The sequence below is a fragment of the Anoplophora glabripennis genome, unplaced genomic scaffold (genome assembly GCF_000390285.2).
Source record: "Anoplophora glabripennis isolate ALB-LARVAE unplaced genomic scaffold, Agla_2.0 scaffold1904, whole genome shotgun sequence".
Lineage (NCBI taxonomy): Eukaryota > Metazoa > Arthropoda > Insecta > Coleoptera > Cerambycidae > Anoplophora > Anoplophora glabripennis.
Genome location: NW_019417988.1, coordinates 1 through 25,200, shown reverse-complemented (window position 1 = coordinate 25,200; position 25,200 = coordinate 1). Strand labels below are relative to the sequence as shown.

Genomic DNA, 25,200 nt, shown 5'->3' with positions numbered 1-25,200 from the left:
GTTTTTCATTTGCCTTGAATCATTTTCTTGGAATGTGGATTTTAAGAGCTTAGCAAAATAAAACTTGTTTCTAAATTATCACATTCATCATTCATTTACGTTTTTGATGTACTTGAAAATACAAAGACCATTATAAAGCAATTTTAATTTTGTGTTATGTTGTTAGGAAGTAAGTAGTGGTGTAAGTTTGAGAAAATAGTCAAGAATGAATTGAGGACGTCCATTTAGGTTGATAACTACTTTCAGTTTCAGCATTGAATTTTAACAAATACTTGTTACTATAAAAGGCAAACTTTACTAAGTACTCTTAGAACAGAACGGATGAATAATAATCCAGAGTCGCAACCAACGATCGTATTTTCTCTTGTGGTGTCGAATATGTGTGGGCGATTCCAACTCCCAACATTATCAGTAGGAAAGTAGCAAAACCGACGTGCAATTTCAATTGCAAAAGCGTTGATTGAATTTTTCAACAATTCTGAAAGTTTTTGCGTCGATTAATTATTTCGGGTCATTCAATTCGAACTCCTAAAATTAATTAGGTACTCTGGGTTCAATAAGAGCCAAAATGTCTTCTAATCTAACCTAATTATAACCCTCTCGAAAATATGTGATTTTGACATTTCATGGCATCCATTCGCCGTAAAGATATGAAAAGATAATTGATAAGAATCTGTCAAATCCGACATAAACAAGTATCTCAATTATATCCACTTACCCGTTCTTAATTAATTTAATATCCACCCAAAAATAAAAGTCGGCTGATGATCACTACACTATTATTATAAACATTAAAACTACAGAAACACTTTTATTGTAAGAAACACTTGCTATTAACTTATGCTTCACCTTCAAATTATCATTATCACTGGTGAGAGATTTTTATTAACATTTTAAAGCGACAGAAATGTCTACTAGCCGCCATGTTTCTTCTTGTTTAAAAATAGTTTACGACACGACATTGGAAATTGATTGAATGTTAAATTTTCTTAGAAAATGTATTTTGGTTTATAAATTATTTATACAAATATAACCGTATCGTAAAACAAGCAAAAAAATGTTTTTAAATTTTTCTTTTCGGTTTCATAAACTGTGAGTATAAAAAGCAGGGAAATTAAATCCATAGGTGTTCAAAATAAAATTTATAAGGGCGGTTAATTGTGTTAAAACTGATTATTCAATTTATTGATAGATTTGACGAACGAAAAATGAGAACCGAAATAATTCAGTTTTTTATAAAACTTGGTTTTTATAGATACTGATCGGTGCTGATTCATTCTATTTATTTAATTCCATTTTGAGAAAATTGAATAAAGCGCTTACAATTGACGTCACATCTGTGACGTACATTACTGTTTAAAAAATATTTGACTGAATCCTTACCACAGAATGTACCTATTCTGTGAGGTTTGTTCCATTTTCCTGCATAAAGTTTAGTTCACATACCAATTTAGTGTATTACACATATTACTCTGAATATACACTACTCTAAAAATGCCCGTTCAATTATTAGAAATATTGCAGCAGCTGTATAAGGCACAACTCACACTAAAAATATAATACTTCTTAAAAGGATCTTACTAGACTACACACATCACACTCAAGTCCGGAACTGATTGTACTTTTTCCTTAATATCCAGTAGTATTAATAAGATATAATCCTGTTATCAGTATTATATTCGTCGCAAAACAAACAACTGATTATTGCAACAGAAAATACTTCGAATGCTCTTTATGCTACGATATTTCATAGCGATAATACAACCTAGAAATACAACGAACAAACCTCACGGCTATAGATCTAGCGTGTAGTTCTGTGATTCAAATCATATTAACTTTTTAACTGTGGCTTATTTACTTAAGTTTAAATCTAATGAATTCTGAATTGGTCAATTAAGTGCGATCAACTGAGAAATACAGGTACATAAAACACGATTATCGTTGTTTATTATTTTTTTAATATTCTGTGGTCTATGAGACGATGATGATATGTAACTTTAGTTCTGTTCACAAAACATATGTTCTGTTTTCTGTTGTGGACTTGTGGAGCGTGGAGCGCAGGAGCGGAGCGGATATTAAATTGACATTTGACATATAGAGGAGAGGAAGGTCATGATGGTTATGTCTATGATTAGAAGAATGTTTTTATACAAATTTTATTAAAAATGTAGCATATATTTTCTTCTTACTACACCTGGATTATTTGTGTTAGCGAACTACTTTGGTTATACAAGCCATAGGAGCTGGAGTTAGGAATTCAATACCAACCACATTTACTGGTGTCACTGTCGAGTACAATAGTCTCTAATATTGTGTACAATTATGTCGATTTACAGATATTTATTACATATTGCTTATATAGGAAAACCATTTAGGTAGTATTTCCTACACGCTGAATCAGTTGGGTGTTTAAAAATTGAAAATATCAAATCTTTTTAGAGGCGCACAGAGGCAGGTTAAAGGTACTTTTCCAAGGGCAGATGACCCACTGACTGTTCAAGGAAGATTAGAAATGGCTTTGAAGCGATTAAAGCCATCAAACGAACCAATTGTAAATATGTCGAGCAGGTATATCGAATTTCTTAGGAAAAAAATTAAGACTGCTAAATGCCATTGGTTTTATAAGCTACACTAGCTTTAAAACTATTTTGTTTTCTACAATTGTGAATCCACATTTACAAGTAATTGAATAAGATACTGAATATTTGAAAATATTACTGCTTCGGCAAAAACTATACATCAAAACTTTTAAAAGCGTTAGATAATTACCAATATGCTTCTCTTTTTGAAATACGAATTGTATCTGTAACAAAAGAACAGTTAAATAAAATAAGCTGGAGAAAATGAAAAGTATTTAATAAAGCTAAACGTTTTGTTATTTGTTCTCCATGGTGAAATATTTTTTTGTAAAATTAGCTTTACAATTAATAAACAAAATTAATTATTTGTAGTTCTCCAAAATTTTAGGACAGATTCGGGAGTACACGCTATTAACGGGACATGCCATGTAGACTTGCTTAGAAAAAATGAAACGGTATATGAGCCTCGATCCATAACACTTTGTTTAAACAGATACTTTAAGAAACAAGAGGTGCCTATCAGAATAATAAAAACTCATATTGTACCCCAAACTTTCCATAGCAGACATAACGCTATATCTAGAACGTACTTGTACAGGATGGTTATAGCTAAAGCTGATAGTATGAACGTAGCTCCCAATCTTCACTATATTCCTATAGAAGAGTGGGACCGATGTTTATTTTTCTGGTAAGTTAAGAGTCAAGGGTTCGTTTAATTTCTCATGAAATTTATTTAGTACAAATACATTTGATCTTGACCGTATGAAGGAAGCCGCAAAGCTATTAGAAGGCTACCACGATTTTAGAACTTTTATGGGCAAAAATTCTGGAAGTGATGAAAAGTGTACGAGAAAAGTCATGGATTACATCAAAGTTAAGACTGTAGATAAAACCGGTTACAGCAATGTGTACAGTTGGCCTTCTTTCATTCACAATGACGTGGACGATTATTTGTTTGTAGATGTTTACTTGAAATCGAAGAGTTTTCTGTACAGACAGGTAAGAAGTTAATTTGATGAGAAGGTAATCTAAAACATTGTGATGAAATTCTGACGGTTAAGGATACATTATTTATTTATTTACTGACCTCACCAACGAATTGTAGAATTCGTTGGACCTCACCATTTAACCCTTCAAATTTGAGTGAACTCCAAAATGTGTGCCATTGACTACCTTATCTAATTAAAACTTGATAAATGTAATCTTTGTTGTTATTATGAATGAATTACCAGAATGACTAAAATAATGATGAAGCTAAACAAATGATAGTGAACAATAAATATCAACTGGTAACTATGCACAAATTAAAAGCAATGGTTAATAATGACAATAATCTTTTATATAAAATTGCATAAGATGGTTTTGTTTTTATAAATAAACCCAAAACGCTCGTAGTTTTGGTTCAATATTGTTTATAATAGGTCTTGGTTTTGATTAGTTGCTTAATCGGAAATTGTAAATAAAAATATCGACAGTGACATTGACGTCGATGTTTTAGCCACGTTTTATCGTATCGTATCGTGTGCCTGCCTTTGTCTATTTCATTTCCTTAATTTCATTTCAAGATTGCTTAGGCATCTCGGTTTCAAACAGCAGTTATTAATTAAATATGGATTAAACGTATGTATAATTACGAAAAGAATATTAAATAAAATATTTGAAAAATAAATAAATCCGTATTTACATAATATTTTGCCATTTTATTATTGTAAAGATTTTTTTTACCATTCATTAAAGATTAGATATCTGATTCAAGCTCAAGCGGCGTCGCCAGATTGAGCTAAATGAAGAGTGTACGATACCGATACCTACCACAGATCAAATAAATTTGACAAAATTAAAAATCGGTTTCAAATTCAATGTTGATTTTCACGTAATCAGCTAATGTAATTTTCATGACTTTTTTTAAATATAAAATGTGTTTGAGGTGATTTTGTGCGAACTTAAAATAAAAAAAAACTAATAATTGAAAATAAATGCGTGTAAGTGGTAAAAATGAACGAAAAGGAGGAATTCGCTAAAAAATAGTAACGAATTTTGCGACTGCAAACTTACGTTAACCCTTCTACCTAACTTTCAACTTACAGATCTAAACATTTCTCATAGAAATACAAAAAGTACTTAATTAATAAGGTTGATTAAAGCACAAAATCACTATATTACAGTTAGGGAAATCGTATTAAATGCCTTGAGCATATAATTACATTCATCTTAAAAATTATGAATATATGGAAAAATACGTCATTCAATAATATTTACAATTCATTCGTAATATTATTATTGAATGGCACATTGGCAGTTATGACTTTCCTTTAATTTGCTTAAAACAAATACAACCGGCAACAACGATGACGCTCTAATAAAATTAGATTGATAAAGTTGGCAGCACGCGGTGGAATTTCACTAGAAAGTTCTTTCGACTTTGAGCTTTATAGGCGTCGTGAAGTCCATTTTCGACGTGAGTTTTTGTTTATAGACTAGTAAAAGCTTCCTTGTGCCAGTTCGTCAGATCCTTCAAACGCAAGTAAATAAATTTTATTATAGATATTTGTGGGTGAGTGGTCTTTATTGTATCTCTGGATGTTTATTTAATAGACACGTTTCTTAACCTAGAAGCGGCCGGTGGACTTGGAGGGAAACATTGCAAAATGGCTTCCAAGTAAAGCCGTTGAAAAGGTATTTAGAGTAAAGCAATTTTTTTGTATACAGGTCCGAAGGACGGTGGCGTCGCTGGTAGCAGTAGCACAAGGTAAAGTCACTATTAGAGATATTAAATTTATGCTGGAAATTCCTTCCCATCGATCGTGGTGCCCCCAGATAAAAACACTGCCGGCGCACGGACTCTATCTTTGCGAAGTAGAGTACGCGAAAGAGGACTGGGACACTTTTACGAGTTTTCCGAGGGCCTAATTGTTTACAATGGTAGGGTCTAGAGTATATGTAGGTGGGCTGCCTTATGGGACCACAGAGCGGGACCTGGAGCGCTTTTTCAGAGGGTACGGCCGGATGAGGGACGTTCTCATTAAAAACGGATACGGGTTTGTTGAGTTTGACGATTATAGAGATGCTGATGATGCTGTGTATGAATTAAACGGTAAAAAACTTTTAGGGGAGCGTGTGACTGTGGAAAGAGCCCGAGGGACGCCCAGGGGTCGTGACCAGTGGTCATCCAGCCGCAATGACCACCGCTCCCACGAACGCTATGGACCACCAACCCGGACCAACTACCGGTTGATCGTCGAGAACCTATCCTCCCGTATCAGTTGGCAGGATTTGAAAGATTACATGCGCCAGGCCGGCGAAGTCACTTACGCGGACGCACATAAGCAGCATCGCAATGAGGGGGTCGTCGAATTCGCGTCTTACTCTGACATGAAAAATGCCATCGAGAAACTCGACGACACCGAGTTGAACGGCAGACGCATACGCCTAGTCGAGGACAAAAACACTAAACGCAGACGTTCCGGGTCCTACAGCAGCCGCAGCAGGTCACGCAGCCGTTCTGCCAGACGTTCTAGGTCTCGCAGCCGCTCCAGGCGAAGCTCCCACTCAAAGAGCAAGTCCAGGTCGAGATCTCGCTCGGGCAGCGCCAAGGCCGACCGAGACCGCGCCAGCAAATCTAAGTCTAGGTCCCGATCAAGGTCTAATTCTCGCAAGAAGTCTGTGGATCGTTCAAGGTCAAACTCTAGAAAGAAGTCGACCGAACGCTCTCGCTCGAGGTCGCGCTCTCGCACCCCGGATAAACGATCAAAGTCTCGCGAGGCGTCCAAGGAGAGGTCCAGGTCTAGATCACGTTCTGCCAGCAAGGGCCGGAGCAAGTCCAGGAGTCGGTCAGGATCAGCAAACTAAATTAAAACTTATCGCAAAACCAGGAGAACAGTTCTAGTGTGTATAATTTTAAGGAATTAGTAGTTGGTCTGTAACATAAATACCATTACGATGTTTTAATATTTAAACAAACTGTATGTTATTAAATATTTCATATATAAACTAGAGAAATTTTGGTTTCATTTATATATAAACTTAGTATTGTCGGTACTACGTAAAGGAAACGTTTATTTTCTAACAGACAATTTGAATATTTCCACTTATTTCACAGTACGTTTGTAAATTATTCTAGTAAATTAAATTACGTTTAGAGAAAGCAGCACTTGAATTGCATCTGCACTTTGGCCGATACACTTCCTTAACCGAACTACGACATGAGCCTTTTGGAGTCTATCCGAGCCAAAAAAGAAGGATTAAAATTGACGGAAACCTTAATCACACACGTCGATGGTAGGAGATTCAAGGAAACCAAAGATTCCACCACGGAAGTTGTTAAAAGTCGATACGGATACGTAGTAGATACTAAACCGGACGATGTCCCAGCGGAAGTACTTCCGTTCTTATATCTGGGCTCGCAGGATTGCTGCGACGAATGCGTGCTGAGGAAATATGACTTAACGTGTGTTCTGAGCGTGGGCATAGAGGCTCCTGTGAGATATTCAGGAATAACGTATAAATACATCACTTGTTTGGATTTACCAGAGACTGACTTGGAGAGTACTTTAAAGGAGTGTATCCCGTTCGTGCAACAGGCAAAGTGTCAGAACAGAAACGTCCTAGTGCATTGCAATGCAGGTGTAAGCCGGTCTGCGTCGGTTATTATAGGTTACTTAATTTTAGTTGAGGGTTATTCTTATGTAGAAGCTTACGATATTGTAAAAACCGCTAGAAATTGTATTAAGCCCAACACTGGTTTTGAGAAGCAGTTACGATGTTTAAGTAGCAGTAAAATATTTTTTTAAGTGAGTTTTTTAAAACTTGTATACATATTATTTTCAAGGTAGTTAACTTTTGTTTGTATGATTTTTTGGTGTTGCTGATTACTGTGTAATATTAAGGATTTTGGGTAAATATATTTTTGTGTATTTACTTCAATAAAATTTTATATTTAGCTGGGCGAGTCGCTGATTTCCAACCTTTCATGTAGGATTTTTAGAAATTTAATAAACAAGATGAATCGATAACAGATTGATTTGTAGTGGTGCCAAATGTTGCTCAATACATGTTGGGATTTTATGACGAATATTTCAGCATAATAAAAATAGCAAGATTGTGTAATTTAGTGCTAATGGTATTGGCGATCTACAGGGTGTTCCTAAATAAGTGTCGCAACGGAAAACTGTAAATTCCTCTTGAAAAAAGAAACATTTTTTTCCCTCTTCCATTTTTCTCTCCGGGCTTTCGTTTTCGAGATACACGGTTTCAAAACTTTAATTTTTTTTTAGTTTTTCGCTAATATTTTAGGAATCGTTTGAACTACAGGACTGAGCTTTTGTACATACATTACCACTATTAATAGCTACTTTTTTGCACCTTTCTCAAATTCATTGGACGTGCCAATGGTGGAGATTTTAAGGTATTGTAAGGGTTTTCCCCCCCTAAATTTTATGCCACTGGAAAAATTTTTGACAGCAAATTCTAAAGCGCCAATGAATTTTACACAATAAGAGTTCTCTTGGTTCATGGCTCTAAAGTCAACCGTTTTCAAGAAAAATGACTTTTTATGAACAAAAGCAAACATTTTGCTAACGTTTCGAAAATCTTTTGTAATTCAAAAAATAGGTAGTAATAATTAACAATTTTAACGAAATTTAACAACAGATAGGATTTTAACTTTTTTTTATCAATTTGGCGAGTAAAATTTACAGAAACTGTTCAAAATTACGTCCGTTGNATTTTTCTTGAAAACGGTTGACTTTAGAGCAATGAACCAAGAGAACTCTTATTGTGTAAAATTCATTGGCGCTTTAGAATTTGCTGTCAAAAGTCCATTTTTCCAGTGGCGTAAAATTTGGGGGGGGGGAAACCCTTACGATACCTTAAAATCTCCACCACTGGCACGGCCAATGAATTCGAGAAGGGTGCGAAAAAGTAGCTATTAATAATGGTAATGTGTGTACAAAAGCTCAGTCCTGTAGTTCAAACGATTCCTAAGATATTGGCGAAAAACTAAAAAAAATATTAAAGTTTTGACACCTTGTATCTCGAAAACGAAAGCCCGGCGAGAAAAATGGAAGAGGAAAATAAAGGTTTCTTTTTCCAAGAGGAATTTACAGTTTTCCGTTGCGAAACTTATTTAGGAACACCCTGTAGATTATTCTTCAGTAACAATGGTAGGATAAATTTGATAGAAATTTCAGTTCTCGATATATACAGTGTTGGAAAGGTTTTTCCCTAAAATTTGAAACACCTTGTATGGTGTGACAGCTAAAATAGGGAACGTGTACCTGAATAAAGTTCATCAGCTTAATAAAGTGGAAAGTGACTGTCTATAGTTGCCCAACACCCAAGAAAAAATAGTAATTTTGTAATAAGAGAAGAAAGTGCCAAAAAAAAATTTCGTATGGAGTAGGATGCCTCGTACATTATGCCAAAGTAAGGATTTTCTCACAACTATACCGATGCAAATGTAATATTTTTTTGTCTTCGTCTAGAAAAAAATAAAATGATTTTTTTAAATTATGTAATCGCTCGTCACTTATGAGTCAATTTAATTTCAGCGGATATAGATCGTAACTAAAATATGAAATATTAAAAAAGTTGTTTTTAATAAAAGATACAAAAAATTAAATCTTTTGAAAATAATGTGATGCTATGAAACAGTGAAATCACAAAAAAAAATTCCTTTGTTTATTTTGAAGTGACTGAACTGAACATGTACGAGTAGATAAAATAACATTTCATTAGTCTGAGATTAAATTTTGATAACGAAACATACCTATACCATTTTTTAGATGTTTTCTACGCTCAAAGAATTTTCATGATGAAAAAATTTGCAAAATGAAAAATTAAAATAAGGGTGGCCGACCCTGAGATCTCAAAAAAGGTTGCAAATACAGGCTGTTACAAATTAGTTTCTCACTACAGGGATCTCGGAAGCGGTAAGAGATACGAAGTAGCTTCAATGGGGGCAAAGTTGCATAATTAGGGGATCAACATTATGCCTCTAAGAAAATCAAGGCTAACATGATTAGTTTTCAAAATATTTGAAAAACGAAATTTTGGAAATCGTTTTTATTTCATTTCAGCCTTGTTGGAGGTGATATTGAAAAAAGAAGAGCACTTTCTCATGGCAACTTTTTGCCCTCTATCGAGTGGCATAATCAATTTTTATATGTAACGTTTTGTCTCTTCAGGACTGTCGTCAACTTCATTTTTTTAAATACGACCCTGGAAATTTTATTACATTTTTTGCAAGCCTTCATGACCCCCCAATACTGTACTGACTCGACCCGAACCAGATTCAAACGTTTTGTCTCGAAAATTCATCAATGTATTCCAAATATATCAAATTTTTTTAGATTTCTATGTTTCTTGAATTATCGTACACTCTAAATGTCGTTAGACCCTATGAAATCCTTCTAGTTATTTAAAGTATTACCATCACACACATTACAATAAAACATTATTAGATTTATCGAGTGCTCAAAATTCAAATAAATTTCGATCTAATTTTTTTTCAGGATATTCATACAAATACGTCTGACATGCTCTTTTGGTTGCGGTTACAGGTATAATAAATTCCGATCATATTATGCTTATCTTAATTTTCAATATTAGCCAAAACGGAAACATTTTTGAACATTGATTTGCTGTAATTTTTTAAAGTGTAATATTCACTTGGAGTTTTTAATTTCTCATAATGAAATAAAAATTATAATAATGTTTTATTTTTGTCGTAACAACTTATCGAATTATGCATGACCAGGTGATGGAGATTAAAACTCTAATAATGTAATGGTAATCGATTTATCATACCCCATGAAAATTCGGATTTCCAGCTGTCGGACAGAAAAAATGCGGCTTGAAATTTGTCGGACAACAATACTTTTTGGCTGAATTAATTATTTACAATTAATTTTACTAAAAATTACCTATGTGGTAATTGATTTTCAATACCCTGTTATTTTGGCATGTTTTGCCCGGTAGACATGTCAATGTCGGAAGAATTTCTGTCGGACAAATTTAAATCGGCATTTGCAACAAAATTTCCAGTTACTTAAGCAAAAAATAAAAGATGTGGTCTTGACTTTTCAAGACCCCGGGAAATTGCCATGTTTTTGGACTTTTCCGAGTGGAAAAGTGGAGGAATTGAGAAAAGTCGCAGAGGAAAAATGTAGACTCGTCAAAAGGATGCCCCTCAGGAGTTATAAAGTATGTGGTAATCAACTTTCCAAGGGGGAGTTGTACTGTGGACTAAAATGTTTTATCATGAAAGTTCCCCATGACCCTAGAAATCATCCCCTAAAAAACAATGTGGGTCCCACACTTCATTATAAAAATATGATCACTATAATTTTTATGAGACATCACTTTATTTCATACTCGATGTGAAATAATTTTTATTAGGGTTATTTCAGAAATTTTCAATATTAAGCAAATCAAATGAACATATGAAAAAAGTTATAAAATTTTTATAAGTAGTTTGAAGTGTTTTGTTATTGAAAAAAGATCGTAAAAAGAAAAGGATATTTAGATTGCACCAGTTTTATGTTTTTATCAAAGTAATAATAAGTATTTTTCACATATTGCCTTCCTTATTTATACCTATATCTGCATTTGTTAACAAACTGCAACAAAAAAATTATCAGAACTTCTCTAATTTTCATCTCTTGTTGCAATATGTAGTTATATTCTACTCGTACAGGATGTTTCAGAAATAATTTTATGAATAATTTTAATTTGGGCAGTTAAAATAAGGAAAAAGAAAGGTTTTATTTTTGATATCATGAAAATAACAAAGCTTCATTATTAGACAATTATAACCAGCAGCGTTAATAATTAGTACGTTTTAAACAGAAACTTAAACTTGGAAGTTTGAGCCTTGTTCCGTAAAATTGAATTTGAAGTTAAAATAGACACCAAGATCTTTTTTAAATTCAAATCTATTCAAAACACTATCGTTAATATAGTAATTATACATGATTGGATGAGATTTCCTTGTGTAGATCATTATGATGCTACATTTATCAGGATATAAGGCTAAATTATTTTATTTATAGCCACCATATCAACGCTTTAGTACGAAAACGTGCTAGCTCAGATCTTTAAGTAAAAACATGCTATCTTAGAACTTACTAGAAATTTAAATTTGCATGAAATTGGAATGATTGAAACCGTGCATTTATAATAAACGTATAATATATTTTTCAAAAAGTAAGGAATATTTAAGATCTGAGCTAGCATGTTTTCTAAGCTTAATTTGAGATAGCATGTTTTCCAACCGAAATTTGAGATAACATTTTTTCCAACTGAAATCTGATATAGCATGTTTTCGTATTAAAGCGTCGATATATTCTAAAGAGTCCTAGAATCTTCAATATCTTTTATTTTCATAACAATAACATAATAAAAAAAGAAGTGGTCTTAAGATGGTACCTTGCGGTACACCTGTCAGCTGTTGAGTCATTTGACTGAAATCAAGACCACAAGTGAAGTTAAACAAAAATTATGTTGTTTTTGTTCTCGGGCTAGGCTTTGTAGGGGTGGACCCACTATCACAAGTTCTCGGTTCTAGTGCCACTATAGATGAAACCACTTCTCAGATGATGATGATCCCGTCATACATTCCGTAGTTGTCGTCTGTAACGTAGCCCCATAAAAAGAAAAGGTTGTCATCTGGATGACTGACTATGGTATTTCTATGTACTTTTCGACGCTGAAACCTAATCCGAGACCAAAAAAATTCGTATACCACTTAAATTTATGTGTAGAGCCAAAAACATCCCTTAAATAGGGATAAAGTATCTTCGACAGGTATGGGCAAGGCAGTTTGAGGGCTGTTCTGCTCAGTGCATTGCGACCATTGCATAGTAAATATAAGAAAAATTGCTTTCCCACATTTTCCTCCATCCTATCCATCAGAGGGTAGTTTTCACCCCTTTAGGGGGTTGGTTCTTTGACTGTGTTCATCCTTTACCACGTCTCTCAGGAGCTTGCAAGTTAGAAGTTTTCATGAGGCAGATCTATATCCGGAAAGGTATAGAAGTAGAAGAGATGTAAAAGGCATACCAACCCCTTCGGGGAGGCCTTGGCGATAATAAATGCGAGCACGAGAGTTGCAAAGTGCCTGTTCATACTGTGTTCCGTAATGATACCGATATTCATAACATTAACCCTATTTAAGGGATGTTTTTGGCTCTACACATAAATTTAAGGGGTTTACGAAATTTTTTGACCTCGGATTCGGATTCAGCATAAAAAAAATACATAAGACTACCACGGTGAGTCATCCACATCACGACTTTTTTTTTGTGGGACTGTCGCATCATCTTTAGTAGTACATCTGTAAATGCTTTGCCACGGATTACGACGAAGCTTTTGTCGATTAAGTTTGACATCTCTGTTATTAATTGAGATACACACAAATTAAGAGGCATCAATTTTTTTCCCAACGATGGAGCATTATTGTTTTTTTATTAATGACTTTTGAAAATATCATTCATTTGAACAACGGAGAACAATTAAAGGAAAATCCGGAAGGTAGACAGGTTTACAGGAATTAAATATGCTCAGATAAAAATATATTTATTTTTATAAAACAGTTTAATAGTTACATAACAGATAAAAGAACAACTCGATATATATTTACTAAAAACAATTTGGGCGTTACAAATAAAAAAATTCAGTCTCTCCCTTTTTTTTTGTGGTCCGAAGTGGTAAAAAAATCTTTAATAGACTTTTTAAATATAAAAAATATAAATTTCATTTCTTTTTTGCTAACTTGTATAAATTACATATAAAATCTTTCATAAACTGGACAACATTAAAAAACCGGTTGCCTTATATAAAAATTACCGTTTCTTCAATAATACATAATTACAAAACAAAGAATCTCGCGGTACTACTAGCTTCTTTAAACGAACTTTTAAATAGCCGTTCGACTAGAACTTATACCTCTGGCAGGCAAGGAGTTGCTTTTCCCGGGTAATTCCTTAGCGTGAGAGTGAGCAACGACTATACTTAAACACTGGACCCATTCCTCGGCGTTTTTCCCGTCCTTCGGCTTGAGGATCAACGTCTGATTTTCGGTAAAGATTTCGAACGCTTTTGGAATGTTTCTCGCTCCCCGAGACACCTTTACCGACCTGATCTGGTTGACGTCAATCGATTCGCCACCACCCTGCGAGTGAATGGGAAAAAATTAAGTCCAGTCGATTCGACGTCGGCAATTTGCACTTACCGAACCTCTGCATGAAAGATGTGCACCTGACAAAGTGAAGTATCTAGTTCGCCACCTTCGAAATAGCCTCCATCTGCCCTTCTTTTCTTTTAGTTGGCCTTCGATGACTGGTTGGGTATCGTCTGTAAGAATACAAGTAGTCTCAGCAAGTTTGCGGGTACAAACTATTGCTTTGTGTTTCCCACAATATCGTCAATTAAAAGGCTTATTTTGCATACTACTACTCATGCTCTCATAGTACCTACAGATTAGTAGGTCACTTGCCAGTAGGCACAAAGTACTGCTTTATGCTAGTAGGCACTGAATGACAATTAACCTTTAAAACACTTTGTAGGTTATATCTCTCCCACATTTATTGCGTCATTTAATACCTTAAAAACTAAAACTTCAGTTTCACTATAAAACATTCAAGTAGTTCATATGTAAAAGATTTAATTATGATATTTGCTTTTTTCCCCTAACATTCAAAGCGCCTAGTACATTTGAAATGTACAGTAGTGTATATTATTGCACATTTTCCCAATTTTTAACTCGTACTGGAAAAATATGTGACCACTATTATAGAATGGATGTTTAAATGCATTTTGAATCTGACTTTGTTTTTTGCTCTAACTCTAACGCAAATATGAGCATCTTACCTCTTAGGAAGCCTACTGCTCTTTCGGGATGGGCGCACAGGAAACAGCCCCACTTTAAGGCGCCTGAGCCTGAGTCCAGGGTATCGGCAGATCCTCCAATATTCGGCGGACAGATTTGAAATACGTCGAAGTATCCGGAATGTCTAAGTTCGTTTACTAGAGAGTCTTGGTCCTTCGTACAAGGAAAGGCGCTTGTCACAACCGTCAGAAACGTCTTGTTCTCGCATTTCAGTATGTCCCAACAATGCTTCAAACTGGCCACTTGGGCGTCTCGGGAGCTTAAAGCGTGCGAGTGACGTGCCTGAGAAAACGTAAGGTTAGGAAACATGAATTACGGTTTTATTCCTAATTACCTGTAGCGAAATAAACATTAAGTGAATCCAAATCCTCGGATTTCTGGTCCTCATTGTGAAGTAAGTCTTGGAATAGAGACAGTGTTGTCCTCTAGCTTGACAAGCAAAGTGTAATTTCGCCGACTTTTTCTGTCTCTTCTCCTCAATAGTACATTTCGCTGGTGATGGGATTTTCAGCGACACGTTTTCCATGTACACTTTTATTTTGTCCAAGTGTTTCTCACAGAAATGCTGGATGGTGTCTCTCATTGGATAAGGCTCGAAAACGCTCATTCTCTGATTCGCTACGGAGTTCTGATTTATCATTGTTACGCTGGTGTTGTTGGTTCGACGTGAAATTACCGTTGTCGGCCCACTAACATTGACGTTGCCTATAAAACAGACAATACGAAGGCAAAATTATTTAAGTGCAGATTTAGTGATTTCGAAATGAATATATTCCTTCAAATAGTTCATGGCAAACGAAGAAATCAATAAACAGTTTCATATAGGATCGGACGCCTTGTTGCCAATGTTGCTTTAGGTATAATTAAAATATATCTCAAATTAAATGTGTACAGTTCTTTAATTATTTTTTATCAACTCATAAATTTGTGATTTTTAATTTGAGGCAAAAGTTTTACAAATATTTCAAGCTTTAGCATATGAAAAGAGTTTGCAGAAACTGAATGCCTTGTTGCCAATGCCGTTTTAGGTATAATTAATAATGTACATCAAATTAAATGTTACAACTTACTACTTCCCATTCCTGGAATCCCCGATGTACTGTTAGTCACATTTAGTGGTTCTAGCATTGGCGGTGGAGTGTGTACTATACTGTTACCAACGGGTATAGTCTGCGTTACCGTATTGTTGATCCCACTCGTTAAAATCGATACTTGACCACTGGAAATAGGCCCGGTATAACCAGAACTCACCGTTACGGTGTTATTAATTTGCAAAGGGGGCGGTGTAAGTAATATTGGGCTTCCCACCTACGAAACGTAATCATTAACATATGTCTACTTTTCACTATTCCTCTTACCTGGTTCGTATGATTCGTAATTAGAGTGAGGGGCCCCTGACTTAAAGGTCTCTGTATCCTAGGCGGTGATATAGTAGTCACGGTCACGCCCCCGCTAGAGACTCTAACATTAGACCCGGGCCATTTGCTGGAATTCGCCACGACCACGTTGTTTGAGAGAGGAGATGTAGGTACGACACCGGAGTGCCCTAGGACAGCGTTAATCTGCTGCGAGGAACTTAATCTGGTCATGCTTTTGTGTAAACCACCGACTGAGCCTCCGGCGATGTTAAGTCTTGTCATGCTTCGATGAGTATTGGACGTGGGTGCGGTGTGAAGTCTCCCGGTACTTCGCGAGTCGCCAAGCTTGGCTCGTCGGGTGTACACCCCGGTAGAAGGGGCCGGGGTATGGGGTTGTTGTATTTGATGCTGGATACCGCCAACTTTTACTATCGTGACACCACCCGAAGTGACTTGGTTGTGTATGCTTTGATTCATGGTTTGAGTGATTTGATTTGTACTGAAAGAAATAACTTTTTCGTGAAACTTAAAAGTAAAAGTTTTAATAAGGTTCTGAATATTTTTATAATGTAATTATTTTTACTGCACCTTGTGTGATGTCTCTGCCGAACTCCAGCTAACACCTTGTCCGTGAAAAGAACGGGATAGGAACTACACAACAGTGTGGCTTCCCTCAGTAAAGTACTTTGTGAACCTCGATCTGCCTTGGGTAGATACTCGAGAACAAAGTTTAGTGCGTCTTGGGCACGATCCTATAAAAAGCGTAGGCGATGTAAAAATCGAGAGGTAAAAAGAAACACATCCGTTTACCTTACTGAGTTTTCCAACTGCGCCGATAATTTGAGCAGCTAAACAGATAGTTTGAGGGTGTCGTTGCGCAGACTGTTTCATGGCGTTGATGTGATCTGCTAAAAGAGCGGGCTGCTTTTCAGCCATATAAAGGAATACTTGTAAGGTCGGAGCAGCTGTTACTGAACTACTTAAGTACTCACATAGTTGGGGGACACTCGCTTCCAATAGCTACAGCGTAAACGTAAAGATGAATTCGGTTTAAATTTATATGATTTTTGGGGGTAGAACATCAAATGTATGACTGGAATTTAATTATTTGTACTTACAGAAGGATTGTCCTTGGCCATTAGAGAAAATAGGTGCAACAAAGCTAATTTTTCTTGATTATCACAGTGAGGGAGAAGTGACACTAGCGCCATTGCGTGTCCTTGGAATGGTTCAGGCGAAACTTCATATATATTAGGTAAAACTCTACATAAAGGATAGTTTCCTGTGGGTAAAAACAACCAAAATTAAACAGAAGTTGCAAATTGTATAAGGAACTATCTACAATTTCAATTTTCTCAATAAAAAAATGTATACCAGATATTATTGAATCCATAATAGGTTGTACATGTGGCGTTAGAAGCGAAGCGTGCTCCATAGCAGCTAACGACAAATAAGATGCCATATTCCTGGATAATTCCTTATTTCCTTTGTGTAAAAATTTTACGGCTACAGGTAAAGCTCTCTGCATTACAGTTTTTTTGCTATAGTTCTGAAAATATTAATTTGACGATAATCAAATACAACCGAGGTACCTACCCTAAAATTTAACTTACTAAGAATATACATGATATAATATCACTCGATATCTTGGCGTGCGGGGGGTCTTCGTCTCTTGCAGAGACTTGAAGATTGTGATGTAAACATGATTCTAGAAGAGTTACTAACGCCTCGCAGTGTTGTTCGACACTACCCGTTTCTCTGATACAAGATGTAACTCGAGTGACGCATATTTCGACAACACTTTGATCATTGTCATTATTAACATAATCGGGAAGAGAGGCAATCGTTGTTATCTCTTTTAACTGAAGAAAAAATATTAAATAATTAAAATCAGTACTCGTTCCACAAGGAAGGTGCAATACAAATTTATATTCGTTAAAATGTTGTTTATTTATAAAGCAAATATCCCAATTATCAAGTATGTCTCAAATGTTGACATAGTGTTTAAATTTGTAATAAAAATAAGAAATATTTGAAAATTTAACAGAAATGCTAATTTTATAGCAGCTAAGAAAAAATCAGTTGGTGATTTTATGTAACCGACTATCGACACTCATTTTTCTTAAAAATAAAGTTATATAACGATAGTAGGATAACTAGATTATTTTTGTTTTAACTTATAAATATATTAAAGCATACATTAATAAATTTAAACTTAATGTAAATACACAAAAATTACACACATTCCCTAAATGAAATGTTAGATTTATATAAATAACTCACTATATGTAATTTTAACAGTTTCTCAAAGTAATCCTACAAGCTTTTAGTGTCACAATTACCTTAATAACCAGTCAAACTTCAGAATGAAAATGTTAGATGGCGGCTTTTTCATGAAATCCGTATCATCCTTATTTATACTATGAATAAGGGCGACAAAAATTAAATACTAGTGTCGCCATCTAGCATTTTCATTCCTAGCCTGGCTGGTTGTCGAACTACATTATAATAATTGCCAAGGGTTAAAATAATACATGTGAATTACTACCAGCAATTTGTTCTCCTGGAATTTTACATTTCATACCATTTTTATAACGTTTTTTTTTACTGGGACTTCAAATTGGTCGAAGCCGGTCCTGATTTGCCGTAAAGGCTTGTGTAAAAATAGGCGGAGTGTACATAATCACCACCTCCTACCCACGGTTTTATGACAAGACAAAAGTAGTAACTAGTAAATAAAATGTTGTGAATTGTGATTAAAGCTTAAAGCGAAAGGTGTTACTTCATTTTCGCTAATTAATATATTCCTTGAGTTTATAAGAACTTGCGTTGATTGTGTTAATTACCTAATAAATATTTAAGAATGTGATATTTTAAGCTTATATTTAAATCACAACAATATTTACATAATTATTATTAAAATAAGTTTAAAAAACGCCATGGGCAAAATTTTTTTATATAGAAACTTACCACATTAGTTAAATCGTTAACGATAACAGAATCTGGGACGGAAAAAAGGTCCCCAGCACGAGACAAGTCTCTATTTTTCAAAACTTGCATGAACAGTTCGTGCATTTTCCTATTAATTTTTTCCTCTGTAGCGTTGGCACTCATTTTTTAAGTTAAATAACCGATCTGGTCATCGCGGTCGTACGAAAAATAAACACAATCTGCAAAATATTTTGCACCCGATTAATAAACTGGAACAACTGGTATTATCATACTGTAAAATTTCCTGGTACATTTACACTCGAAAAGGACATTTTACACATGATTTCGGCCGTTTTCCATTGGCACACAACTGTAGAAATGCAACATATTTCTGCGTTGGTCATTGACTTTACCTCAGTTAACATAAATCTGATGGTAACATTTTACCAGAGTGTAGTGCATTCACAGGTGGTTTTTCACCTGGGCATGCGCACGATACCTGGCTGAGTAGGTACGTATTTCATTAAAATATATGGGATGGGCGTGCCAATGAGCCAAATACTAGAAGAACGGGATCTTTTCCAGCTTCTTTCATTAAGCGGAGGCATATGCGTAAATTCTTTTATATTCAGCACACGGCCTGGCTGACCTAGGTAAGTTGTCAGTTGACGTGTTTTTATACATTAAAAAAAGTACAGGTTGTAAACGTGCCTAAGCCTGAGGTCTCCATAGGCGTAGAGTGGAATGGGCAGAGTTTGTGTGTGCTATAGCGGAAAACGCTCAAATCCTCACAAAATTTCTCCCACCCCTATTTTCAGGATGCTAAGTACGAATCTGAAGGAAATAATATTTGTTTATGGTTTCATATTTCTGCTAGAATTTTACAAAACTGGCATTATTGGGTAACCAGCGCAGTTACTTTATATATTTCCACCAAAATAATCGGAATTATTCATTATAGGCTACATATATTGGAATATTAACAAAAAAATTAGGTCAGAATAAAAAATACCCAGTATGGCAGCTGTAAGACGATTTCTTTTGTTTATTTGACTTTCAATATGTCTTTTACGTTTAGAGGAAGCCTAGCAAAAATGAAAAAACTGCAATTCACTATGCACAACATGGAACTGCCACTACCTCGACATCGTATTTTCTCATCGAAGTGTTAAACACTAATAATGGGGAAGGAAAAAAACAAAATATCATTTTTTAAGTATTCCAGTATGTACACATAAAATATGATGTATTTTTTTGTATTCAATATATTAATCAAATAAAAGCAGGTAGATACATTTATAAAGAACAATTTAAAGATATACAATTTATATACACTTATATCGGACAAGTTTAATTTTCTCTTAATTTCTTTTTTAAAGACTCTAAAGCTTTTATTCTGGCATTAACGGCTTTTAATCTTTCTTCTAAATCGTCACACAGTGGTCGCGCTACCTTAGAAACGATATGCACTAAAGCTAGTGTTTTGAAAGAATCGTTATGTAGACTGGCTAATTCGTCTTGAGTGTTGCTATCCTTTACGTCATGAGAATCAACTTCTTCTTGTACTAGTATGCGGGGTAAGTTTGAAATACCTACAAAACAAATGATATCTTTGTTATACAACTTTGCCCTTCAGATATACTCACCTTCTAAATTATAGTTTTGCAACGGAGAACTTTTTATAACAAATTCAATTTCTCGTCTTTCTAATTCCGACGTTCCCTGATAGGCTTGGAAACACGTAAGTTGTACTTGATTGCTTCTTAGCCTTGGGTCACTTTGAAATACAGAGAAAATCATGCCCACGAACAATGGATCCATCGTTTGATACATTGCCTGTGTTCTTGTGTCTGAAAATAAAGTATTTATGTATATTAGAACTAAAAATTTAATCAGCAATTTTACCAACATGACTGGGCCATACTGTTATGTGCGGATGCGAATGGTACCAACCCAGTACCCTCATGGGTCTTTTCAATTTATTAGCAAGTTGTTCGGCGTGCATCGATGCCGTACAAAGTTGTTCGGGGGATATTTCAACTCTATCTGGCTGCTTATCCATGCGATGTAAAATTACACACGCAGATATATGAGAGATATATTTCTCTTCGTCGACCTAAAATATCTTTACCATGTATTCACAATTATATATTCTAGAGATAATGATATACTTCTCCTATAAGTAACCCCATTATTTCCTGTTTCTCTGTTGTCAGAGCGTGCTGAACACAAATTGCGTAGACGTCGGCATTCAAAATAACTTTCCTCAGGTACTTTTCAGAAATCATTTTATATTTTGCTGATTACTGATTAGTGACTAGTTAAGTAAATTTAAATGAGGTTACAAATTTTGACAAATGACACTGTTGGTTGACAGATCAACTCCACCATAAACTACTAACGAATCAAGATGGCACAATCTAAATGGATAGGTGTGTTCACATTTTAGTTAGTGAGATGGAGGATGGAGGTCTCTGATCGCGAAATAGCCGCCATTAAATATACGACAGCGTAGCATATAAAACAATGTAGCCACTAAGGCTCGTCATGTGTGGTGTTTGGATTTTAATATATTCTCTTTAGAGAAGGAATATGGCATCATTGAAACAATTGCTTACATCATTTGATCTCCCCAAAGTTATTTGTTAACTTTGCTCACAGTTTTAGAAGTTAGGTTGTCTGCAGCTAGGGGACAGCACGGTAAACGACGTTAGACTAAGAAATGGTGCTTAAAATAGGCAGTTTGTTATTTAAACCCAAGGTTTCTAAACAGATCTGCCTCTCTAGATCTCGAAGGCCTACAAATGTCAAAATTTGTACTGCAATTGGCGCTTTATTTAAAATTTTAATTTTTACAAACTGTATATTATTTATCGTATTTTCATTTGCGGATGCAAGTAAAATACTGGGAAATACCTTACTCTCGGGCATATTTGGAGAAAATATTCCATTTTATATTTCTAAAAGCTATGAATTCATCAACTTATTATTTCTAATTTATTACTGCAATTTAGATTAGTGCAGAGGAAAAACCTAACATGAATTTGACAGGATATATGTATTTAAATAAAAAAATGAAGAAAATAAAATATTTTATTGAAATGATGATTACCAAAACCACTTTATAAAAGTTATACACCTAGATATGGCAAATATGGATACGATGAGTCAATATAATTCTTTCCTACATCAGTCTATACACAATAAAAATTCTCTACACACCAAGTATACAAAATATAAAAAAATAATACAACAAAAATTGAAATATGATGCTTAAGCGCCAAGTTTCTTCTTCAAGTTTTCCGCTAATTTGTCCATGAATTCGAACGTTTCCAGGTAATCTGCCCTTTGAACCTTGCTCATGCCTTTGATGCAAATAGCCAAGTCTTTCGTCATAAAACCGGATTCGATAGTCTCGATACAGACGGCTTCCAACTTATTAGCGAAATCCGCTAACGCAGCATTGTTGTCCAATTTCGCTCTCTGCAACAAACCCCTTGTCCACGCGAAGATGGAAGCTATGGGGTTCGTAGAAGTTTCCTTTCCTTGCTGGTACATCCTGTAATGACGGGTAACTGTACCGTGGGCAGCTTCTGACTCTACGGTTTTCCCATCTGGACAAATGAGTACAGAGGTCATAAGGCCAAGGGACCCGTAACCCTGAGCAACCGAGTCCGACTGTACGTCTCCGTCGTAGTTTTTGCAAGCCCACACAAAACCACCTTCCGACTTCATGGCGTAAGCTACCATGTCATCGATGAGACGGTGTTCGTACCAGATTTTCTTCGCCTCGAAACGTGTTTTGTATTCTCTGTCGTAAATGTCTTGGAAAATGTCTTTGAAGCGACCATCGTAGCGTTTCAGGATTGTGTTCTTTGTGCTCAGGTAGAGGGGATATCCTCTTTCCAAGGCGTATTGTAGCGAAGCGTGAGCGAAAGGTATAATGGATTCGTCTGTGTTATACATACCTGGAACATTAAGGAGTGATTATTTATTTAAAACAGTACTCGCCTTAAAAAACTGATAACGAGACAGGATGAGAAAATCTATGTAATGTTTTTAAATATTTGTCCATGAAAATTGTGATTTTTTTTCACGATATTCAACTAATTAGGTTTAGTCTACACTAATTTTAACACTACGAATAGGATACGACAAATGTCAACAATATATGTATTTATCTTGAGCTTCATCCAAAATCAATTTAATTGCAACTTATAAAAGTAAAAAAAAAAACAAGATTTTGTTAATATTGCATTTTAAACATGAGGCTGAAGACTTTTCTTGTCTTGCGCATTTATGACTATGCCACTGGATTCTGCACCCCCTCAATGTGGTTTGTACAAAATTTCAGGAAAAAATATTCCTAGCTCACTATAAAATTAATATTAAGTTTTATAATTTCTGTTCCTTGTTAAAAGGAGCAGAAATTTTTACCTTGAAACATAAAAGTAGATCTGATAATACCAATAAATAACCTTTACAGATAACATTTTAATGAAACAATTTTAAGTGCTCTGCTTGTGATTTATATTTTAAAATAATTAATTTAACAATCTAAACTGAGTGAAATATAATTTTTTTGGGGGTCTAATTTATTATTTATTTTATTACATTACCTACTATTTATCAAATTTTTTTTGTCAAATCAAATAAAAACTTAAAAATAAGACTTATTTGTTGGATTTTAAGAAATAAAATTTTTCATTTTACTATCTATTAACTTTGCCCTTATTATTTTGTTATTGCAATTTATTATAATAACACATTTCATAACACATTGTGAAAAACAGGGTTACAATACATTATGAAGCAATATCGTATTAAATCTTTTATATGTAAATTTAATTTTTCATATTTTCAGTTACGACAGATATCTTTGTACTCTATTACACAATTATTTCTAAAATGAATTAAAAACAAATTACGGGTAATTCAAAGTAAACACTTAAAATATCGTGGATATTATCTGAAGCATATAGTTGTTACAACTAATATTTGTGATAAAATATTAAGTCTTTGTTAACTCTTCTATTTCAAATAGATTTGCAACACGTACAAATATTTGATTATTTTGGAATAATTAATATATTTTCAATTTAATACACAAAAACAAGAAAATATCAAAAACTCTTTTCCTGTAATCTGAGCAAATTATATCATGAATTAGTCTAAAAAAATTTAAAACATTTAGTGTCTCTTATCTTGTGTTTATATTTTAGTAATCTTTGTACCATTAAAAAAAGTATCTCCCAGACGTGTGTGATAAAAATATCTATGCTTAATCTAATGTACTCTTAAATCTAAACGTATTTGTTCCAATAATTTCATATCATCACATTATTCTTTTTAAATAAACTTTGGAACGTAGATATGTATATTTAATAAGAAAAATGTATTTCTTTAACAGCTGTAAACCAACGAATGCATGGATTTTATGATTAAATTACAGACTTACCTAGGGCAACACCAGGGCCTTTATATTCATGAACGACGTGTTTGATTTGACTACCAGAAGGAGGGGTAAAAATTAATTCTAGCTTTCCTTCACCGGGTATTACGAAGTCTGTAGCCTTGTACTGATCCGCATGGGCGTGCCTTCCGATAATAATGGGTTTCTCCCAACCCGTTACTAATCGGGGTATGTTTTTACAGATTATAGCTTCTCTAAATACTGTTCCGCCTAAAATATTTCTAATTGTACCGTTCGGGGACTTCCACATTTGTTTTAGTTTAAATTCTTCTACTCTCTTTTCGTCTGGTGTAATCGTTGCACATTTGATTCCTACACTGTATTTTTTTACTGCCTCCGCACAATCAATGGTTACCTGATCATTGGTCTTATCTCGGTTTTCAATACCTAGATCGAAAACTTTTAGGTCAATGTCTAAGTATGGTAGGATTAATTTTTCTTTAATAGCATCCCAAATAATCCTGGTCATTTCATCGCCAAGGATATCTACCACAGTACCTGCCTTAATTTTTCCCATTTTTACCTAAAATAGAAATAATTATTGCAAAAAAAAAGTTTATAAACACTAATCCTCTCGATTACAATACAGAGTTACATTTCAAAATTATTTTAATCTATTACCTTTTATTATTGTGTCTTATACCACTGCTCACAACTTGTCACAGCAATAATTACTCGACAACTAAAATGTATCAAATGAAAGCTCAAACCAGTACTTATTCTTATTACTTAATATTCATCGATGACTTGCATTAGTTGATTACGTGTCGACAACAGACAAACATCAATTTTTTAAATTATTATTCTGTAATTCTGTATCTTCTGTATCTGTATTCTGTCACAAATTGAGGCCGCCACAAACCACAGACGAATAGCTATCAAGTAGGCAACACAACACGCGCCATTATTCTATGGCTAGAAATTGGCCTCAATGATTTGGGATCGAGGGGGATTATCCCTCTTTATCCTGCC

At 34.6% G+C, this 25,200-nt stretch overlaps 6 protein-coding genes across 7 annotated transcripts; 3 read left to right on the top strand and 3 right to left on the bottom strand.

Moving 5' to 3' along the window:
• The first annotated feature begins 2,114 nt into the window (after positions 1 to 2,114).
• Positions 2,115 to 5,759, top strand: LOC108916725 (tRNA pseudouridine synthase-like 1). 2 transcript variants are annotated; one of them, XM_018723019.1, is made up of 5 exons: positions 2,115 to 2,375; positions 2,440 to 2,568; positions 2,968 to 3,267; positions 3,317 to 3,578; positions 5,689 to 5,759. In XM_018723019.1, the coding sequence occupies exons 1-5, from the start codon at positions 2,323 to 2,325 to the stop codon at positions 5,698 to 5,700; spliced, it is 756 nt and encodes a 251-aa protein (XP_018578535.1). In that variant the 5' UTR covers positions 2,115 to 2,322; the 3' UTR covers positions 5,701 to 5,759. The 2 variants fall into 2 exon arrangements, with proteins under 2 accessions (XP_018578535.1, XP_018578534.1); XM_018723018.2 differs by lacking the exon at positions 5,689 to 5,759 and adding an exon at positions 3,685 to 3,994.
• Positions 4,986 to 6,574, top strand: LOC108916724 (serine-arginine protein 55-like). Its single transcript, XM_018723017.2, has 2 exons — positions 4,986 to 5,103; positions 5,289 to 6,574. The coding sequence occupies exon 2, from the start codon at positions 5,499 to 5,501 to the stop codon at positions 6,426 to 6,428; it is 930 nt and encodes a 309-aa protein (XP_018578533.1). The 5' UTR covers positions 4,986 to 5,103; positions 5,289 to 5,498; the 3' UTR covers positions 6,429 to 6,574.
• A 10-nt stretch (positions 6,575 to 6,584) lies between these two features.
• On the top strand, positions 6,585 to 7,518 carry LOC108916726 (dual specificity protein phosphatase 19). The gene has a single exon (XM_018723020.1). The coding sequence runs from the start codon at positions 6,782 to 6,784 to the stop codon at positions 7,367 to 7,369; it is 588 nt and encodes a 195-aa protein (XP_018578536.1). The 5' UTR covers positions 6,585 to 6,781; the 3' UTR covers positions 7,370 to 7,518.
• Positions 7,519 to 13,296: 5,778 nt separating this feature from the next.
• LOC108916723 (protein melted) lies at positions 13,297 to 19,189 on the bottom strand. The gene is made up of 12 exons (XM_018723016.2): positions 18,795 to 19,189; positions 17,438 to 17,686; positions 17,199 to 17,373; positions 16,943 to 17,106; positions 16,635 to 16,844; positions 16,413 to 16,576; positions 15,825 to 16,323; positions 15,537 to 15,774; positions 14,801 to 15,171; positions 14,448 to 14,748; positions 13,810 to 13,931; positions 13,297 to 13,749 (listed from the first exon to the last, which is right to left on the bottom strand). Exons 1-12 carry the CDS (start codon positions 18,936 to 18,938, stop codon positions 13,495 to 13,497), a joined length of 2,892 nt encoding a protein of 963 aa, XP_018578532.1. The 5' UTR covers positions 18,939 to 19,189; the 3' UTR covers positions 13,297 to 13,494.
• Positions 19,190 to 19,960: 771 nt separating this feature from the next.
• On the bottom strand, positions 19,961 to 21,118 carry LOC108916722 (lys-63-specific deubiquitinase BRCC36). Its single transcript, XM_018723014.1, has 4 exons — positions 20,927 to 21,118; positions 20,661 to 20,871; positions 20,402 to 20,605; positions 19,961 to 20,347 (listed from the first exon to the last, which is right to left on the bottom strand). The coding sequence occupies exons 1-4, from the start codon at positions 21,041 to 21,043 to the stop codon at positions 20,106 to 20,108; spliced, it is 774 nt and encodes a 257-aa protein (XP_018578530.1). The 5' UTR covers positions 21,044 to 21,118; the 3' UTR covers positions 19,961 to 20,105.
• A 716-nt stretch (positions 21,119 to 21,834) lies between these two features.
• Positions 21,835 to 25,022, bottom strand: LOC108916727 (isocitrate dehydrogenase [NADP] cytoplasmic). Its single transcript, XM_018723021.1, has 3 exons — positions 24,850 to 25,022; positions 24,214 to 24,751; positions 21,835 to 22,723 (listed from the first exon to the last, which is right to left on the bottom strand). The coding sequence occupies exons 2-3, from the start codon at positions 24,743 to 24,745 to the stop codon at positions 22,029 to 22,031; spliced, it is 1,227 nt and encodes a 408-aa protein (XP_018578537.1). The 5' UTR covers positions 24,746 to 24,751; positions 24,850 to 25,022; the 3' UTR covers positions 21,835 to 22,028.
• Between the last annotated feature and the right edge of the window lie 178 nt (positions 25,023 to 25,200).

Excerpts from the sequence above, each read along its gene's own strand:
- LOC108916726 (XM_018723020.1), top strand. The coding sequence starts at position 6,782 with ATGAGCCTTTTGGAGTCTATCCGAGCCAAAAAAGAAGGATTAAAATTG.
- LOC108916725 (XM_018723018.2), top strand. The coding sequence starts at position 2,323 with ATGTCGATTTACAGATATTTATTACATATTGCTTATATAGGAAAACCA. Across the intron at positions 2,376-2,439 it reads TATATAGGAAAACCATTTAG|AGGCGCACAGAGGCAGGTTA; the intron begins GTAGTATTTCCT and ends AAATCTTTTTAG. Across the intron at positions 3,268-3,316 it reads GACCGATGTTTATTTTTCTG|TACAAATACATTTGATCTTG; the intron begins GTAAGTTAAGAG and ends AAATTTATTTAG.
- LOC108916727 (XM_018723021.1), bottom strand. The coding sequence starts at position 24,745 with ATGGGAAAAATTAAGGCAGGTACTGTGGTAGATATCCTTGGCGATGAA. Across the intron at positions 22,724-24,213 it reads AGGCCCTGGTGTTGCCCTAG|GTATGTATAACACAGACGAA; the intron begins GTAAGTCTGTAA and ends TTAATGTTCCAG.
- LOC108916724 (XM_018723017.2), top strand. The coding sequence starts at position 5,499 with ATGGTAGGGTCTAGAGTATATGTAGGTGGGCTGCCTTATGGGACCACA.
- LOC108916722 (XM_018723014.1), bottom strand. The coding sequence starts at position 21,043 with ATGATTTCTGAAAAGTACCTGAGGAAAGTTATTTTGAATGCCGACGTC. Across the intron at positions 20,872-20,926 it reads TGGGGTTACTTATAGGAGAA|GTCGACGAAGAGAAATATAT; the intron begins GTATATCATTAT and ends AAGATATTTTAG. Across the intron at positions 20,348-20,401 it reads GCAAAACTATAATTTAGAAG|GTATTTCAAACTTACCCCGC; the intron begins GTGAGTATATCT and ends TTTGTTTTGTAG.
- LOC108916723 (XM_018723016.2), bottom strand. The coding sequence starts at position 18,938 with ATGAGTGCCAACGCTACAGAGGAAAAAATTAATAGGAAAATGCACGAA. Across the intron at positions 17,687-18,794 it reads TTAACGATTTAACTAATGTG|TTAAAAGAGATAACAACGAT; the intron begins GTAAGTTTCTAT and ends TTTTTTCTTCAG. Across the intron at positions 13,750-13,809 it reads ATCTTTCATGCAGAGGTTCG|GGTGGTGGCGAATCGATTGA; the intron begins GTAAGTGCAAAT and ends ATTCACTCGCAG.